The 19,605-nt window shown below is 37.0% G+C and overlaps 1 protein-coding gene across 1 annotated transcript in view; it reads left to right on the top strand.

Annotated features, from left to right (window-relative positions):
- Positions 1–19,605, top strand: part of epha4l (eph receptor A4, like) — a 55,632-nt gene that overhangs the window by 26,264 nt on the left and 9,763 nt on the right. The window contains exons 5-11 of the mRNA XM_072691462.1: positions 3,495–3,830; positions 12,611–12,735; positions 12,958–13,117; positions 15,564–15,675; positions 16,260–16,309; positions 16,791–16,904; positions 18,225–18,410. Coding sequence (XP_072547563.1) covers positions 3,495–3,830; positions 12,611–12,735; positions 12,958–13,117; positions 15,564–15,675; positions 16,260–16,309; positions 16,791–16,904; positions 18,225–18,410 — 1,083 coding nt within the window. The remainder of the gene's footprint in view (positions 1–3,494; positions 3,831–12,610; positions 12,736–12,957; positions 13,118–15,563; positions 15,676–16,259; positions 16,310–16,790; positions 16,905–18,224; positions 18,411–19,605) is intronic.

Below are 19,605 nucleotides of genomic sequence, written 5' to 3' on the forward strand. Positions count from 1 at the left end.
TACTGAATAATCCATAGTAGATACTGGAAAATGGATAGTGCATACTGAATAATTCATAGTTGATACTAATTAATTAATAGTAGATACTGAATAATTCATAGTAGTTACTGGACAATCATAGTAGATACTAAATAATTAATTCATGAATATAATAATATGATAAATATATATAATAAAATGAATAAATAATAAAGTTCTGATCTATGAACTTTCTACTATTTATTGCAGATGTTGAATAATTCATAGTAGTTACTGAATAATTCATAGTATTTACTGAATAATTCATAGTAGATACTGAATAATTCATAGTATTTACTGAATAATTCATAGTAGATACTGAATAATTCATAGTAGATATTGAATAATTCATAGTAGTTACTGAATAATTCATAGTAGTTACTGAATAATTCATAGTAGATGTTGAATAATTCATAGTAGTTACTGAATAATTCATAGCAGATATTGAATAATTCATAGTAGTTACTGAATAATTCATAGTAGTTACTGAATAATTCATAGTGCATACTGAATAATTCATAGTAGTTACTGAATAATTCATAGTAGATACTGAATAATTCATAGTAGTTACTGAATAATTCATAGTAGATACTGAATAATTCATAGTAGTTACTGAATAATTCATAGTAGGTATGGAATAAATAATAAAGGTCTGATCTATGAATTATCCACTATTTATTGTAGATGCTGAATAATTCATAGTGGACACTGAATTAGACCAAATAAGGGGTTTAATATTGTATGTTGAGAACTTAAAAAATCTGAAGGCCAAAAGCTAAAAAGCTGCAAAAAACATTAAACTATAAAAAAGATCAGAAAGAAAAACGGTTTAAAATGACTAATCATTTTTTAAGCGATTCAGCTGTGAGTGTTCATGCTTCATATGTGTGTGTCAATCAACGCTAAGCAGTGCAGCTCTCCCACGCCCTGATCCAGCTTGTGGAATGCAGGCTGAGACAGGTGTGTGTGTGGGTCTGTGTGTGTGTGTGTGGGGGGGGGGGGGTCTGTGTGTGTGTGTGTTAATAAAGTATCTGGAATCCTTCCTTATTAAATTGCTCTGTAATAAAATCACCAGCTAAACGATCCTCGGATACCGTGATAATAAACACCACAGTGCCAGAGAATGTTATCTCCATGTTTCAGACAACATAGACACACACACACACACAGACACACACCGTACATGCTGCTGTACTGCCATAGCCCTCACAACAACCTACAGAGGCTAAACACAATGGATGCTTGGGGAGAAAATGGAAGGGAGGCTAAAAAAGCTAAAAGGTAACGTTAGCTGACCAGAGAAGAGCTGGAGGGCCACATTTAAAGACTTAAAGACCCCGACAGCGACCCACAATCTCTTCAGCTAGCTAACTATACATCTTGGAGATGCTGGTCATGCTGGTCAACCAGCTTGGAGATGCTGGTCATGCTGGTCAACCACCTTGGAGATGCTGGTTATGCTGGTCGACTAGCTTTTTTTTGCTGCTCGTACTGATCTGAGCATCATGCTCATAGTTTGATCATGCTTATAGACTGGTCAGCATAGCTTGATGAGGTTGATCATGCTTATAGACCAGCTAAACCATCAAACTCATCAAAACACACCCTATACTGGTCAAGAGCTAAACTGGTCAGCCACCTCAACCACCTTAACTATCTTGACCAGCCTGATCTTTTCAGCAGGGACGTAAAGGTTAATGAGAACTGTTTCTTTACCTTTCTTTCATTTGTTTAGTATTTGAGTGAAAAAAGAAAGGAGAAAATGCTGATGTGTTTAGGAGTTTGAATAGACTGATGTACGGCCTGTGAAGGAAGACACTCCTGCAAGGTAGTTTGACACACCTCAACATCTCAGATGTCATCTACCTAACCAAAGTGCTGCAAACTCAAACTCACTGCAGTGAGCAGTGAGAATGCAGAAGAACACTTCATTGTTTTACAGTGTACAGATTCAAGCTACTCTGCCTATTATAGCGAACCGACGATGGCAGCATTGCTCCTATGACCAGCTTATTGTCCCAAGACTAGCGGACGGTCAAAACAAGGACTCATCACTAGGGTCTGCACTGAATATTGCAGTGTGTGAATGCGCAATAGTCACATCGCAGGACATGCAATATCACATTAAATTAAATTAAACACATCATGCTACAACTTCTCTGATACTAAAGGAAATTCTGCACTATTCTCATTTTCCATGACACATCTAACAGATTATATTCACCCAATACTGTTTACTCTGATCTTTGCCATCTTGGATCATGTACCTCTAAAGAAATCTAGTGATATCCCAATTAAAAATACAATACAAAAATATACAAAATATAATATTGCTCAAATATCATGCAGCCCTACTCACCACAGTGTCTCAGTTTATATATATATATATATATATATATATATAAAACACTGAGACACTGTGGTGAGTAGGGCTGCATTATATTGCACAATATTATATATATATATATAATATATATATATATAATATAGATATATAATATATATAATATATATCTCTCTGTATTTTATTTTCATTTTTACATATATTTTTATATATTTATGTATATTTTATTTATTTAAGTACTGCTGTCTGGGTAAAACTGGGTCCTTGGGTACCACAATTTCGTTCCACCCCATGTACCACATGTGATGCGAATGACAATAAAGTCTCCTTGAATCCTTGAATCCTTGAATATATATATATAGGGCTGCATTATATTGCACAATAATTTGTTGTTCTATGATATATATAATATTATATATATATATATTGCAGAACATCAACATATTGCACAATATCATGCAGCCCTACTCATCACAGAGCGTCTCAGTGTTTGTTCAGTTTATGGACAACAGCTGCTTTTCTGATTACACTGATTTAATGCAAATATGCTCTCTTTTTCTTCTCGTTACTGTCTCTCTCACTCTCTCTCTCTCTCACTCTCTCTCTCTCTCTCTCTCTCTCTCTCTCTCTCTCACTCTCTCTCATCCATACTAATGATCTCACTGTTTGGCCTCCCCTTCTGTTCTCTTTCATGTTCTCTCTGTTCCTCTCTCTGTATCCCTCACTCAGTATGCAGAGAGAGGGTTACAGCACACAATGGTTAAACTACAGCTCAAACACACTCGGCACTGAGGCTCTACACTACACAGTACTACACTACTGCTCTAGACCTGTGCTTCCCAACCCTTGCCCTAGAGGACCCCCAGTCCTGCTCTGTCACACCACCTTCAACTTAGGGCTTGGTAATTAGTTGTAGCTGGATCAGGGGTGTTGGGAGCAGGGTAAACACTCTTGATTGGGATTGGGAACCACTGCCCTAGACCACCGCTATTTAATTCATGATCAGTAAGGTTCTATGTATCTAGACTCAGCATCCCAGTACTGTCTGGGGGGGTCTTCCACTGTCATATAAACCTGTATTCCTGTCCTACTCCCGATCTATCCTTAATCTGTCCCTCCCTTTCCCTCTTAGGCCCCCCCTCGGCACCTCAACACCTGATCTCCAGTGTGAACGAAACCTCCGTCCTGCTGGAGTGGAGCCCCCCTCTGTCCACGGGCGGTCGCCAGGACCTCACCTATAATGTGGTGTGTAAGCAGTGTGCGTGGGAGGCGACTCGGTGTGTTCCATGTGCGGAAGGGGTGCGGTTCTCACCCCAGAGATTAAGCTTGAGGACCACCAGAGTGTCCATCCACCAGCTGCAGGCGCACACCAACTACACCTTCCAGATCTGGGCCATCAACGGGGTCTCCAAACTCAACCCCAACCCGGACCAGGCTGCCTCTATCAGCCTGACCACCAACCAGGCCGGTAAGGGAGTGTGTGTGTGTGTGTGTGTGTGTGTTTTTGTACATTTTCTGGACAAAAGTGTCTTGAAATCAAGAGAAACCCATCAAACCAAGCTCTTACTACACATTTTCTGACTTTATAAAGTAAAGTTCTGACTTTGTAAAGTTCTATCTTTAAAAGTAAAGTTCTAACTTTGTAAAGTTATATCTATAAAAGTGAAGTTCTAACGTTGTAAAGTTCTATCTGTAAAAGTAGAGTTCTAACTTTGTAAAGTTATATCTGTAAAAGTGAAGTTCTAACTTTGTAAAGTTCTATCTTTAAAAGTAAAGTTCTAACTTTGTAAAGTTCTATCTGTAAAAGTGAAGTTCTAACTTTGTAAAGTTCTATCTGTAAAAGTAATGTTCTAACTTTGTAAAGTTCTATCAGTAAAAGTAAAGTTCTAACTTCGTAAAGTTCTATCTTTAAAAGTAAAGTTCTAACTTTGTAAAGTTCTATCTTTAAAAGTAAAGTTCTAACTTTGTAAAGTTCTATCAGTAAAAGTAAAATTCTGACTGAACAATGGTTTTCACTTTGTAAAGTTCAGACTGGTAGAAGTTCAGAAGGTTCTGACTTTGTAAAAGTAAAGTTCTGACTTTGTAAAGTTATATCTATAAAAGTGAAGTTCTAACGTTGTAAAGTTCTCTTTGTAAAAGTAGAGTTCTAACTTTGTTCTGTAAAGTTCTGACTTTATGAAGTAAACCTCTGACTGAACAATGGTCTTCACAATTCAGACTGGTAAATAAAGTTGTGACTTTGTAAAAGTAAAGTTCTGACTTTGTAAAGCCAAGCTCTTACTATATTTTTTCTGACTTTATAAAGAAAGGTTCTGACTTTGTAAAATTCTCTCTGTAAAAGTAAAGTTCTGACATTGTAAGATTCTAACAAAATATTTTATTTATAATATATTTGTTTAAAAATTAAAAAGATAAACTTCTGACTAAACAATGGTCTTCACTTCATAAAGTTTACTTTATAATGTTCTGACTTTGTACGATTCTGACTTTATAAAGTGAAGCTCTATCTGTTGCTCACAGCAGTTTTTTATTATTTTTATTATTAGTTTTTATTATTTACCCCTTTAAAATGAAAAAAAAAAATCCTTAAACATTTTAGTCAAAACATTTCACACTAAGAAAATCTGTATCACATCTGTATGGTGTATATTTCATAATCCAACAGGGAGCAGAACACATTTATCTGTTTTCATTTTCTTATTTATGTAATTAATTATTATTTATTTTATATATATTAAATTTTATTACATTTTGTATACGTTATTTAATAAATCATTGAAATTTAAAGATGATTTAATTACCACACTGATTTTGCAGAGGTCTTAAAACCTCAAATATGTGTCAAATACGATTTGCAGGGATTTACAAGGATTACAGATTTCACACATTTCAGTTTTTTGCTCTAAAATAGACGTTTAAACAACTTTAGTATGTCCCGAGCCTTTGCCGTCACCACCACAGTGGATCATAAGTGGATCAGGTGTGATATAGCTGATGCCTGATCTATTCAAATATGACTGGAATATCCCGTGGATCAGATGGGAACATCACTAGTAGTTCTATACAGTAGAATACCTGTACAGTCCAGAGGGGACTGCCGTGGCTGGGCAGTGTGTGAGAGGAATTACGGTCCTTTTTTCAAAGGGAAAGGGAATATCACTTTCACCATCCAACCACCTGTGGAAAAACTCCACAAACACACCCCCACACACACAGACAAATACAGAGACACACACTTCTACACACATGTACACACACATGCACAAGCCCGGTCTCTCACATGCTGTGCCAGATGCACTTCGCTGCAGATTTATCGCAGGCTGTGTGTTATTGTAAGTGTATTATATTGTGTGTTTAAGAGTGTACGTCAGGCCTGGCTCTTGGTGGTGTGTAGGGTTTCAGACTGAAACAGTGTGTGTGTGTGTGTGTGTGTGTGTGTGTGCTGGAATTCCGGATCTATCCATGACAACACTCACTCATAAATCACCCTCAGGGCGTACGAGGGTGTAGAGTTTTGGGGCGTAGGGCAGGGGATCAGCTTCACAGGATGTTTAAATGCTTCTGCTTTAGCTCCAGAGGTTCCCAACAATCTGGAGAATCTCCCACACAGGAGAGTCGGAACTCTGACCCCAGTTTCTTCATGGCAGAATTTGTCATTTTGTCATTTGTCTTTTTTTTTTTGTTAATTGTGTGAACATATAGAATATAGAATAGCTCCTTAATTACTCTCTGTTAAAGTTAATAAGTTAATAATAATCTAATCTAATCTACTATAATATAATATAATATAATATAATATAATATAATATAATGCAGGTAATTAACCTGAGACAAATTGGAATTTTCTATCTATGTAAATCAGTTTATTCTAATTAAACACTACATTACAAATAATGGATAATAGAACATAATTATTTTATAAATATTTTACATAATTATTCTGCACTATTGTGGTACAGGAATAGCAGCAGGTCAGATGGCCAACTGCTAATCACCAAACATGGCCGATGCCAAGTTCTCATCCCTGGTTCCCGCTTCTGCAGTGCTTGAACCCCGATCAATTATTTATATTTATTTTGAAAAATAGTTTAAACAGAAATTATGAAATTAACTAATACATTTGTAGAAAAACTAAAATAATAAAATTGGATAAATAAAAGAACAAATGTGCAAATTTCACTGAAACTATTCTGTAGAAGCTAATTTACTGTCCATGAACAATATAACCACCAACCAACCAACCAGAAAACCAATGACCTACACAACCAACAACAAACCCACCTAAAAACATTTAATAAAACTTGATACATTAAAGGGAAAACAACATTATAAGTATAGTCAGCAAACCATAACATATGATTAAATATTTAAAACAAAAAAAATAGAAAATAAATTTAAAATGAAACAATAAAAAAAGAAAGAAAGTAGAAATTTGTGATGAATATGTTAATATTTATGAATGTTTAATGAAATATTCATTTAGGGTCCATTATTTGTTTTTAATAAAATATATATTGTCGCTGTCACACAAAACCTTCAAAACCTACAAAAAAGTTTACAAATTTATTTTAAAGGAAGTCAGTGTAAACAATGTATTCTGTTTATTCCCTTTTATTTATTTCTATTTATTATTATACATTTATTATTATTGAGTCATTTTGGAACACTTCTATAATATATATATATATATATATATATATATATATATAATTGTAATTCTACTGTAATCTTTCATATTTTTTATGTAAATTATGGAATTATGGAATTTGGGATTATTGGATTACCCATGACAAGGGAACGCGTCCCATCTTTGAGAACCTCTAGATGAAGCTTTAGGTTCTTGACTCTTTTTGAAGTGATCTGATCACTCAGATTAATGATCAAGGCAAATTCAGAGTTGTAGAGCCATACTTAAAGGTCTGGCAGTGAAGCTGTATCTGTCCTCTCGTGATCTTAATGTACGCTACTGGATTTTACACACCCGCAGAGCTGCCGTCACTGATCCCAGTCTGAACTCTTCATTCAGCCTTAGCTTTTCACTGGTGCTACCTGAGTGAATGTGTGTGTGTGTGCGTATGTGTGTGTGTGTGTGTGTGTGTGTGCACTCATCTGTTTCATGCATGAGTGAGAGAAAAAGTGTGTAAAAAGGCCAGTGTGTGTGTGTGTGCTGCGCTGATGAGGTTCAGACAATGAGGAGGAGAGTGAGCAGAGTGAGGCGGTGGGCGTGCGAGCGGCTGCTGTTTATTCATAAACCTGTTGTGAATATTCATGTTGTCTGCTCTGCATATTCTTTTGTGCATTCGAGAGAGAGAGAGAGAACGAGAGAGAGAGAGAGCGTAAAGAAAATCTGTCGGACACATGTGGAGCATACAGAGTATACACACACACACACACACACTCACACTCACACACACACACACACACACACACACACAAGCTGTATTTTATTTAAACAGCTTTTTTGTATGTTCTCAGCTGTCATCCAGGCATGACTGATAGCATCACTCTGTGTGTTATCAAGGCCATGTGTGAGTGTCTATGTGAGTATGTGTGTGTGTGAGTATGTGTGTGTGTGTGTGTGTGTGTTAGTGCTGGCTGGTAAGCCAATTAAACAGCAGTGTCCCCAGTTAGTGCTCTTTACTGGCAGTTACCTGTAATATGTGTCTGGATGTCTGCTGTACAATCCCAGGTGGTTGCTATGATGTTGCATGGTGGTTGCTGTGGTGTTACTAGGTGTTATTCCAGGTGGTTGCTATGGTGTTGCTAAGTGGTTGCTATGTCATGGCTATGCTGTTGCATGGTGGTTGCTTTGGTGTTCCCAGGTAGTTATGGCAGTTGCTACGTGAGTAAGTGGGTACCAGGTGGTTGCAAGGGTGTTGCAAGTTGCTATGTGGTTGCTGGGGTATACTAGGTGGTTGCAATGGTGTCGCTAAGTCTTTGCTATGTGATAGCTACGCTGTTGCATGGCTGTTTGCTGTGTTATCCCAGGTGAATGCTATGGTGTTGCTAGGTGGTTGATATTGCAACAAGGTTGTTCTGGTATCCCAGGTGGTTGCTATGGGGCTGTTGTTGATGATGGCTATGCTGTTGCCGAATGTTTGCTGCGGTGTCCCAGGTGGCTACTAGGTGGTTGAAACAGTGTGGCAAGTTGCTACACGGTTGCTATGGTATCATCCCTGGTGATAGAACCATTGCCTTTGATGAAAAGCATTAAAGAACCCTGATTGTGATAAGTTGTATTTTCATGGTGTGTGTGTGTGTGTGTGTGTGTGTGTGTGTGTGTGTGTGTGTCCTCTGTGTAGGACAGATCACTTGACCCTTGAAAAAAACAGAATCACTCATCTTTCCTTTCGCATCACACACACACACTCACACACTCACACACACTCACACACTCAGCTCTGAACTCGATTACAGGCCCATATCTGTCAGAGCGGTCTGAGTGATGGATGTGTGTGTTAGAGTAGAGTGTGTTCGGGGTTAGGGGGTGTTGACCCAAGGGGGTTTGGAACAGACCCCTAAACCGTGTTTAGTCTGTCGGCCTAGGCAGAGGGAGATGGATCTGCATGAGAGAAAATACCCGCCGTCATGCTGCTGCCGCTGCTGGAGATGGGTTTAATTGTTTAACACACACACACACACACACACATACTGAATCCCTTGGAAACCTGAGTAGTTGGGAGAGAAAATTGGTTTGGGGTATCCATGTCTCTGAAGCCTTGAGTCTGAATGGAGCACAAAAGTAGCAGCTAAAACACTGTAACAAAGAGGAGAGGATCGAGTGTCTGAAATACGCCTGAATAAATAACTGTATGCATTCAAGTTATATTTAACATGAAAAAGTCACTAATATTAAACCTGAAAACTAAAATATTTTTATTTTATTTAGAAAACATTAAACATCAGAATGACATTTTATTTATTATAGCTGTATTATTATTATTTTGTTCATTTATAGATTTTTAGTTTATAGGATTTTTTTCCTTTTAGATTTTAGTCTTTTATTATAATTCAAAGTCCAAACCATAATGCATAATGAAATCTCTAATTTCACAGTGATTAAGATTATTTTGTGCAATGCATATTTCTAAGATCAATAAAACAGTTAATACACTAACCGGACTAAAGGACTGTTTACCCAATAGCAGAAGAAAAGCAATAAAAAACTTTTTTATTTGATTAAAAATTCACAGAAACTAGAGCATTGCGTAAGCCTATTTAAAAATCTTTCTAAATTTTATGATAATTATAATCAATTTTAATGATCACTACAGTTGAATCCTTTGTATTTTATATAATCCATTTGTATTTTTATACACAGTATACAGAATAGTGATGCGTAGTGTAGTATAGTATAAATGTGATGTATATAATAAAATAATCTGGGATATGGTATAAAGTAATTTGGAATATGGAATAGTAAATAATAGTATGGTGTAGTGTAGTGTAGTATAGAATAGTATTGTGCTGTATAGTATAGTATATGGTATGGTAAAGAATGTAGGATACTAAAGTATAATTGTAATGTATAGAAACTAGTAGTATAGTATAATATAAAATAGTAATGTTTAGCGTAGTGTAGTATAGGATCATATTGTACACTATAGTATATTATATTTTTGTATATGATAAGATATGGTACAGTATACTATAGTATACTATAGTATAGTATAAGAGAACAGTGATGTTTAGTGTAGTATACTTTATAGAATCATATAGTACAATATACTATAGAGTAGTTTAGTATATGGAATAGTATAGTATAATTGTAATGTATATAATAGTAATGTTTAGTGTAGTATAGTATAGTATATTAATGTTTAGTGTAGTGTAGTGATGTTTAGTGTAGTGTAGTGTTTGTTTAGTGTAGTGTAGTCTTTGTTTAGTGTAGTGTAGTGTTTGTTTAGTGTAGTGTAGTGATGTTTAGTGTTTGTTTAGTGTAGTGTAGTGATGTTTAGTGTAGTATAGTCTTTGTTTAGTGTAGTGTAGTGTTTGTTTAGTGTAGTGTAGTGTTTGTTTAGTGTAGTATAGTGTTTGTTTAGTGTAGTCTAGTGATGTTTAGTGTAGTGTAGTGATGTTTAATGTAGTGTAGTGTTTGTTTAGTGTAGTGTAGTGATGTTTAGTGTTGTGTAGTGTTTATTTAGTGTAGTGTAGTGTTTGTTTAGTGTAGTGTAGTGATGTTTAGTGTAGTGTAGTGTTTGTTTAGTGTAGTGTAGTGTTTGTTTAGTGTAGTGTAGTGATGTTTAGTGTAGTGTAGTGTTTGTTTAGTGTAGTGTAGTGATGTTTAGTGTAGTGTAGTGATGTTTAGTGTAGTGTAGTGATGTTTAGTGTAGTGTAGTGTTTGTTTAGTGTAGTGTAGTGTTTGTTTAGTGTAGTGTAGTGATGTTTAGTGTAGTGTAGTGTTTGTTTAGTGTAGTGTAGTGATGTTTAGTGTAGTGTAGTGTTTGTTTAGTGTAGTGTAGTGATGTTTAGTGTAGTATAGTCTTTGTTTAGTGTAGTGTAGTGTTTATTTAGTGTAGTGTAGTGTTTGTTTAGTGTAGTGTAGTGATGTTTAGTGTAGTGTGGTGTTTGTTTAGTGTAGTGTAGTGTTTGTTTAGTGTAGTGTAGTGATGTTTAGTGTAGTGTAGTGTTTGTTTAGTGTAGTGTAGTGATGTTTAGTGTAGTGTAGTGTTTGTTTAGTGTAGTGTAGTGATGTTTAGTGTAGTGTAGTGATGTTTAGTGTAGTGTAGTGATGTTTAATGTAGTGTAGTGTTTGTTTAGTGTAGTGTAGTGATGTTTAGTGTAGTGTAGTGATGTTTAGTGTAGTGTAGTGTTTGTTTAGTGTAGTGTAGTGATGTTTAGTGTAGTGTAGTGTTTGTTTAGTGTAGTGTAGTGATGTTTAGTGTAGTGTAGTGTTTGTTTAGTGTAGTGTAGTGTTTGTTTAGTGTAGTGTAGTGATGTTTAGTGTAGTGTAGTGATGTTTAGTGTAGTGTAGTGTTTATTTAGTGTAGTGTAGTGTTTGTTTAGTGTAGTGTAGTGATGTTTAGTGTAGTGTAGTGTTTGTTTAGTGTAGTGTAGTGTTTGTTTAGTGTAGTGTAGTGATGTTTAGTGTAGTGTAGTGTTTGTTTAGTGTAGTGTAGTGTTTGTTTAGTGTAGTGTAGTGATGTTTAGTGTAGTGTAGTGATGTTTAGTGTAGTGTAGTGTTTGTTTAGTGTAGTGTAGTGATGTTTAGTGTAGTGTAGTATTAAAAAATCATTTTAAGAAACTTCTTTATTTTCCCAGTAGCTTTAAAGCTCATATCTGGATGATCTGGTTTGTTTTTCTTTATGAATTATGGAAGAAGCAACACACACACACAGCCCAGGCAGCTGATAGTGTGTGTGTGTGTGTATGTGTGTGTGTGTGTGTGTGTGTGTGTGTGTGTGTGTGTGTCTGTGTGTGTGTGTGTTTTGATGCCAGTCTGACTGCTGAAACTGTTTTCTCCCTCAGACACTTTAACTCTGTTTGACTTTCTCAGCCTGAACAAAACGGGGTTTACCACAAAATCCACACACACACATCCACACACACACACACACACACACACACACACACTCAAAGCAGACTGCCTTTTAATCCAGAGGGAGGGAGATGTAAAGCATTTTTCCTGTTTCTCATTCAGTTTGTATTTGTGGGAGCGCTGAGCGCTGGGTGTAAATATAAAAGGTGATTTGAGGTCGTACACACAGACTAACTAAAATGGGTGTTTATACTTTTAATATCTTTATATTTGTATATTTTATTGGTTTATATTTTTGTAAACATTTTATTTTATGTTTAGTACAGTAGTCAGACGGGTATAAAAATTGTATGCAGGATTACTCAAAAAAAAGTCCTATTATATATATATATATATATATATATATATATATATATATATATATATATATATATATATATACACTCTTTGTATATGTATATACATTGATAGATAGTTGCAATATGCGAATTGTATGCGCAATACAATAAATGACATAAACTACAGAAAGTGGTGGTGGTTCTCCATCACTGTGTTCATCATTAGAACATCTCCAAAGTTCTCCTCATGGAGTCTAGTATTATTTAGAATTCTCCTCAGATCAACACCTGGTTTGGTGGTAAATCAGGGCTTAATGATGGTAAATCAGGTGAGCTGCTGCTGCTGCTGCTGCTGATGGACTATATCTATATTAGTAATAATTTAAATGCACTACTATCTATATTAAGTCTGTGCTCTTTATCTCTCTGAAGCTCCCTCCACAGTGATGTCTGTGCAGAGAAAGGACATTACGCGGGACACCCTCGCTCTGTTCTGGCAGGAGCCCGAGAAACCCAATGGAGTCATCCTGGAGTACGAGGTCAAATACTATGAAAAGGTGAATCCAGAGGATACCCTGAGGGGATAAACAGGAAGTTTGAGTGGTGTCATGACTAAAATAACCACCAGACTTCCTTACGTCTGACCTTTTGACCTTCCTCTTTCCTTCCTTTATGCTTTTTAGTTCAGCTAAAGATAGTCTAGGAATAATGATGGAATCTGTGACTTAATATTTGGGAAATTTCTGCATCTGACAGTTCAGATTTTCTCTCTCTCTCAGGAGCAGAACGAGCGGAGTTATCGTATCGTGAAGACCACGTCGCGTAATGTTAACATAAAGGACTTGACCCCTCTGACCTCGTACATGTTTCATGTGCGGGCTCGGACAGCGGCGGGCTACGGAGATTTCAGTGCTCCACTGGAGGTCATGACCAACTCAGGTTAGACTGAAGCACCCACACAGTCATCCGTGTATCCCTCTCTTCCTTCTATAATCACAGGAATTGAACAGGATAGTAAAGTATGTTGTAGAAAAGTGTAGTATAGTATAGTAGGGTGTAGTATGTTGTAGAAAAGTGTAGTATAGTATAGTAGGATGTAGTATGTTGTATAAAGGTGCAGTGTAGTACTGTAGGGCGTAGTATGTTGTAGAAAAGTGTAGTGTGGTACAGTAGGGTGTAGTATGGTGTACAAAAGTGTAGTATTATATAGTGAGGTGTAGTATAGTGTAGAAAAGTGTAGTATAGTATAGTAGGGTGTAGTATGTTGTAGAGAAGTGTAGTGTGGTACAGTAGGGTGTAGTATGGTGTACAAAAGTGTAGTATTATATAGTGAGGTGTAGTATAGTGTAGAAAAGTGTAGTATAGTATAGTAGGGTGTAGTATGTTGTAGAGAAGTGTAGTGTGGTACAGTAGGGCGTAGTATGTTGTAGAAAAGTGTAGTGTGGTACAGTAGGGTGTAGTATGTTGTACAAAAGTGTAGTATAGTATAGTAGGGTGTAGTATGTTGTAGAGAAGTGCAGTATAGTATAGTAGGGTGTAGTATGTTGTAGAGAAGTGCTGTATAGTATAGTAGGGTGTAGTATGTTGTACAAAAGTGTAGTATTATATAGTGGGGTGTAGTATGTTGTAGAAAAGTGTAGTATAGTAGGGTGTAGTATGGTGTAGAAAAGTGTAGTATAGTATAGTAGGGTGTAGTATGTTGTAGAGAAGTGCTGTATAGTATAGTAGGGTGTAGTATGTTGTACAAAAGTGTAGTATTATATAGTGGGGTGTAGTATGTTGTAGAAATGTGTAGTATAGTAGGGTGTAGTATGTTGTAGAGAAGTGCTGTATAGTATAGTAGGGTGTAGTATGTTGTACAAAAGTGTAGTATTATATAGTGGGGTGTAGTATGTTGTAGAAAAGTGTAGTATAGTAGGGTGTAGTATGGTGTAGAAATGTGTAGTATAGTATAGTAGGGTGTAGTATGTTGTAGAGAAGTGCAATATAGTATAGTAGGGTGTAGTATGTTGTAGAGAAGTGCTGTATAGTATAGTAGGGTGTAGTATGTTGTAGAAAAGTGTAGTCTAGTAGGGTCTCGTATGTTGTAGAAAATTGTAGTATAGGATAGTAGGGTGTAGTATGTTGTAGAAAAGTATAGTATAGGATAGTAGGGTGTAGTATGTTGTAGAAAAGTGTAGTATAGTATAGTAGGGTATAGTATGTTGTAGAAAAGTGTAGTATAGTATAGTAGGGTATAGTATGTTATAGAAAAGTATAGTATAGTAGGGTATAGTATGTTGTAGAAAGTGTAGTATATTATAGTAGGGTATAGTATGTTAGAAAAGTGTAGTATAGTATAGTAGGGTGTTGTATGTTATAGAAAAGTATAGTATAGTAGGGTATAGTATGTTGTAGAAAGTGTAGTATATTATAGTAGGGTATAGTATGTTAGAAAAGTGTAGTATAGTATAGTAGGGTGTTGTATGTTGTAGAAAAGTGTAGTATAGTATAGTAGGGTATAGTATGTTGTAGAAAAGTGTGGTATAGGATAGGATAGTATAGTATGTTAGAAAAGTGTAGTATAGTATAGTAGGGTATGTTAGAAAAGTGTAGTATACTAGGGTATAGTATGTTGTAGAAAAGTGTAGTATAGGATAGTAGGGTATAGTATGTTAGAAAAGTGTAGTATAGTATAGTAGGGTGTTGTATGTTGTAGAAAAGTGTAGTATAGGATAGTAGGGTATAGTATGTTAGAAAAGTGTAGTATAGTATAGTAGGGTATGTTAGAAAAGTGTAGTATAGTATAGTAGGGTGTTGTATGTTGTAGAAAAGTGTAGTATAGGATAGTAGGGTGTTGTATGTTGTAGAAAAGTGTAGTATAGGATAGTAGGGTATGTTAGAAAAGTGTAGTATAGTATAGTAGGGTGTTGTATGTTGTAGAAAAGTGTAGTATAGGATAGTAGGGTGTTGTATGTTGTAGAAAAGTGTAGTATAGGATAGTAGGGTATAGTATGTTAGAAAAGTGTAGTATAGGATAGTAGGGTATAGTATGTTAGAAAAGTGTAGTATAGTATAGTAGGGTATGTTAGAAAAGTGTAGTATAGTATAGTAGGGTGTTGTATGTTGTAGAAAAGTGTAGTATAGGATAGTAGGGTGTTGTATGTTGTAGAAAAGTGTAGTATAGGATAGTAGGGTATAGTATGTTAGAAAAGTGTAGTATAGGATAGTAGGGTATAGTATGTTAGAAAAGTGTAGTATAGTATAGTAGGGTATGTTAGAAAAGTGTAGTATAGTATAGTATAGTATGTTAGAAAAGTGTAGTCACAGATTGTCACATACTGAGATGAAAATTGAATAGTAAAAGGGAGTGAAACTGAGGTAAAAACATATCTATCGCTTTCAGTGCCGTCTCCTGTGGTGGGTGAGGGCATGAGCCCCACTGTCCTGCTCCTGTCTGCAGGCGGCGCCATCATCTTCCTCCTCATTGTCGCTTGCACCTTCATCATCAGCAAGAGGTGAGGAGCACACCACTACAGTACTGCTAAGATTAGAATAAACCCAAATCAACATAAAGTCAGAATGTGCTGCAAGGGGCTCCCGAACCCGAGCAGTGCCACTTTGCCAGCACCGGCCAGAGAGAGAGAGAGAGAGAGAGAGAGAGAGTACAATTGGCCGCGCTCTCTCCGGAAGGTAGATGGTGCTCTATGGAGCTGAAAACTGTAAGATATTTGAAATTATTGCAATATTATGATTTTGGAATAAATAAAACATACTGTCCAGATACTCTATTTCCATTTTCCTCAGACCAGTCTCTAACATTCCTCCTGAAGAGCTGCGACTTGCCCTTTAGCCAATCCGTGACTTCTGAAGGCAGTGATTAGTAGATCAGGTGCTGGATTAGGGTTGGGTCTGGATTAAGGCAGCATCCAGGAGCAGGGTTGGGGACCACTGTACTGTACTGTATATTATATTGATACTATCCTGTAAGATTATTGCCAAACACAAGTAAACTGAAAGACCCCCCCCCCCATACACACACACACAGACATCCACAAAATGATGCTATGATACAGGTGTTTAATTACTTGTTAATTTTCAGGAGGGCCAAGTACAGCAAAGCCAAACAGGATGAAGAGAAGCACCAGTCAGGTACGAATGAGTTCAGTGTGGTGTTTTTTATGGCAGTTAACTCAGTTATCAAATCTGCCCCAGATTGGGCTGCATGTCCACTTTCTGTATTAAAAATCACTGGAACAATAATCTGCATGCTACCTTTATTGTTGGATGCACTACAATGTATAATATGTATAGATTGCAATGGAAATGCTTATTAATTATTTATTATTACAATAAAAACAAGTACAGAATATTATTTAAAGCAATTTAAAGATTATTTATATGTATATTTATATCAATGTCCATGTTAAAATCTATTGTTCTCGTGTTTTTTACATTAAAATGAATAAATGTGAGAATATTATTGATAAATCATGTTCTTATAAGGAAGGATCGGATTAAAATACAGCCAGTATATTTAGAAAATGGATATTAATGTTTTGGAAAATGAAATGTATTTAAAGGTGAATTTGTTTTATGTATTTCTGATTTGTGATTTGTGCCTTGGATTTAGGAGTGAGGGTCTATGTAGACCCTTTCACCTACGAGGACCCAAACCAGGCCATCAGGGAGTTCGCTAAAGAGATTGATGCGTCTTGTATTAAGATTGAGAAAGTTATCGGCATTGGTGAGTGTTAATAATTATGTTATTAAAATTTTACTAAATGTACAGTACTCACATTAATAACACATAAAATACAGTACGCACATAACATTAACACATTTCTCTAAATTAAATGATTTAGAGACATTAAAACATTAAAAAAGCAAGACATATAGATAGCAGTTGTGTTGGTAACACGTTTTACGCATGAGACCACCTGAGATCATCTCCAGAAGGGCAGTATTTATAGTACAGCACACTGAGACACTATAGACGTACTGCTTACGTACAGTTACAGACACTCAGCACTATATCACCCAGCTGACACATGTCTATGTGGAGCCTCTATGAGTAGTCCGACTGGGAACGAGACAGTCAGGGCCGGCCCAAGCTTTTATGGGGTCCTAAGCAGATTTTCATTTGGGGGGCCCCCTATACCACCACCTCAGCACCAGATGCTTCATCATTTCATAGGGAGAGATGAGATATTGTGCAATACGCTGAAGCGCCCGGGCCTTTATCCACCACCTGAACAGGGCATTTCTGCATTTGCCCAACAGGGGCAGCAGCCAATATTTTATTATTCAATGTTATTTATAAAATATATATTTTTTATCACGATATCTTGGGGGCCCCCTGCTGGCTTTGGGGCCCTAAGCGGCCTCGTAATTCGAGTATGCCTTGGAGTATGCCGGCTCAGGTTCCATATTGGCCCCACATATCAATGCCCACCAGGGTCAGTGATGGGTAAACATGGGTCCCATATGGGTTGTACACTGCATACCGGGCCTAGATGGGACCAATGTAAGATTTAGGTGGGCTGTACCAATAGAGACCATTTGGGAAGCCCAACTTGGTCCCATTAACAACATATGTACAAACTCATTCGGAGCCCACGCCCACCTGGAACCCACCTAGCTCACGTTCCACCCACGTGAGCCCCATATGAGCATGTGGGCTGGGTATTAAGCATGGATAAAAGCAGCGGTGTCAGAAATTACACTGCAAACTGATTTTTATACAGATTTTTTTAGCTTTTTTGAACCGACCAATAGAAATTTAGAGAAAATTTTCCAATTATGGAAGCACCTGTGGAATGTAAGTAGCTAAAAATGTCCTGGAAATGTTGGAGAGATCCAGATAATTGAGCTGTTGAGCCACTGAGATTGCATGCAGCTGCTGGGACTTGCTCATTATTATAGACAGAAGAGTTATTATTATTATAGACAGAAGTCTAGGCTAATATATATATATATATATATATATATATATATATATATATATAGGGTATAGGGTTTATACATTTTTGTATATCTAATAAGTCTCACTGACTTATGTGTGTAGGTGAGTTCGGCGAGGTCTGCAGCGGTCGTCTTAAGTTTCCTGGGAAGCGTGAGATTTGTGTGGCCATTAAAACACTGAAGGCGGGCTTCACGGAGCAGCAGAAGCGGGACTTCCTGAGTGAGGCCAGTGTTATGGGTCAGTTTGATCACCCCAACATCATCCACCTGGAGGGTGTGGTCACAAAGTGTAAGTCTACAAGTCACCTTACCCTAACCCTTATTTCATCTCACTTCACTTTAATTCCAGCTACAGATCACACACGCTAATTACACTCCAGCTACTGAAGCATTAATGGCAGGTACTGAATAATGTATCACACTGCAAAGTGTGTGTGTGTATGTGTGTGTGTGAACTCACACACAGTTTGTGAATTCCAGATGTAGTGGGTGTAAAAGCTCAGTAGATCCGGAACAGTCGGAGAGCCATTAATCACACTGTCACATCTAAATGTGTTCGCTGGGTGCAGCCGTCATCCTATATCTACTGCTCTATAGCCTTCAGCCCTACCATGTGTGTGTGTGTGTGTGTGTGTGTGTGTGTGTGAGGGAGAGTAGAGTAGAGTGAGGGGGACTCTTAATGTGCTTTGGACGTTTGCTTGTCACCCTATATGTACATATGTATATCTTCATAGCCTTCAGCACTAACTCTACTGCTCTGTGTGTGTGTGTGTGTGTGTGTGTGTGTGTGTGTGTGTGTGTGTGTGAAAATGAACCTGACTTTGTAAGCTGTTTTAGTCTCTGAGATTAAGACTAGTGTTATAAAAGTCTTAATACATCTATAAATATGCTATATACACTATATGGACAAAAGTATTGGGACGCCTGCTCATTCATAGTCTCTTCTGAACTCAATGGTATTAAAAAAGAGCTCTCTACTTTCTACTAAGTTGAATACTGATCACCACCCCACCTCATCATCCCCAACTCCTCAACTCATCCCATTAGTACTGGATGGAGCTCCACCATCCATCATTCCAGAGAGCACAGTTCTTCCACTGCTCCACAGCTCAATGCTGGGGGGCTTTATAGCTACCCCTCTACTAGCCCACGCCTGGCATTAGGCAGCATGGTGCCAATAGGGCCATGTTGTTTATCTGCTCCAGTGAGTCCTATTCTATTGGCAGTACTTCCATTTGTATCCATCTGTGTCAGCAGCAACATGAGTACATTCAGTAGAAGGGGTGTCCACAAATATTTGGACATAGAGCAGTGTAAAAAAAAAAAAAAAACTTCTGGAGCATTTCTATTGGTCCGTTCTTAATGAAATTCTGATACAATGTAAAGAACAACTGCCAGATTTAGAGTCACATTCAAAAACAGCAAAAATGGAGATACAAGGTTACAAATACACGTCATGTATTGGTGAATGGACCAATAGAAAT

This window comes from Salminus brasiliensis, chromosome 11 (assembly GCF_030463535.1).
Source record: "Salminus brasiliensis chromosome 11, fSalBra1.hap2, whole genome shotgun sequence".
Lineage (NCBI taxonomy): Eukaryota > Metazoa > Chordata > Actinopteri > Characiformes > Bryconidae > Salminus > Salminus brasiliensis.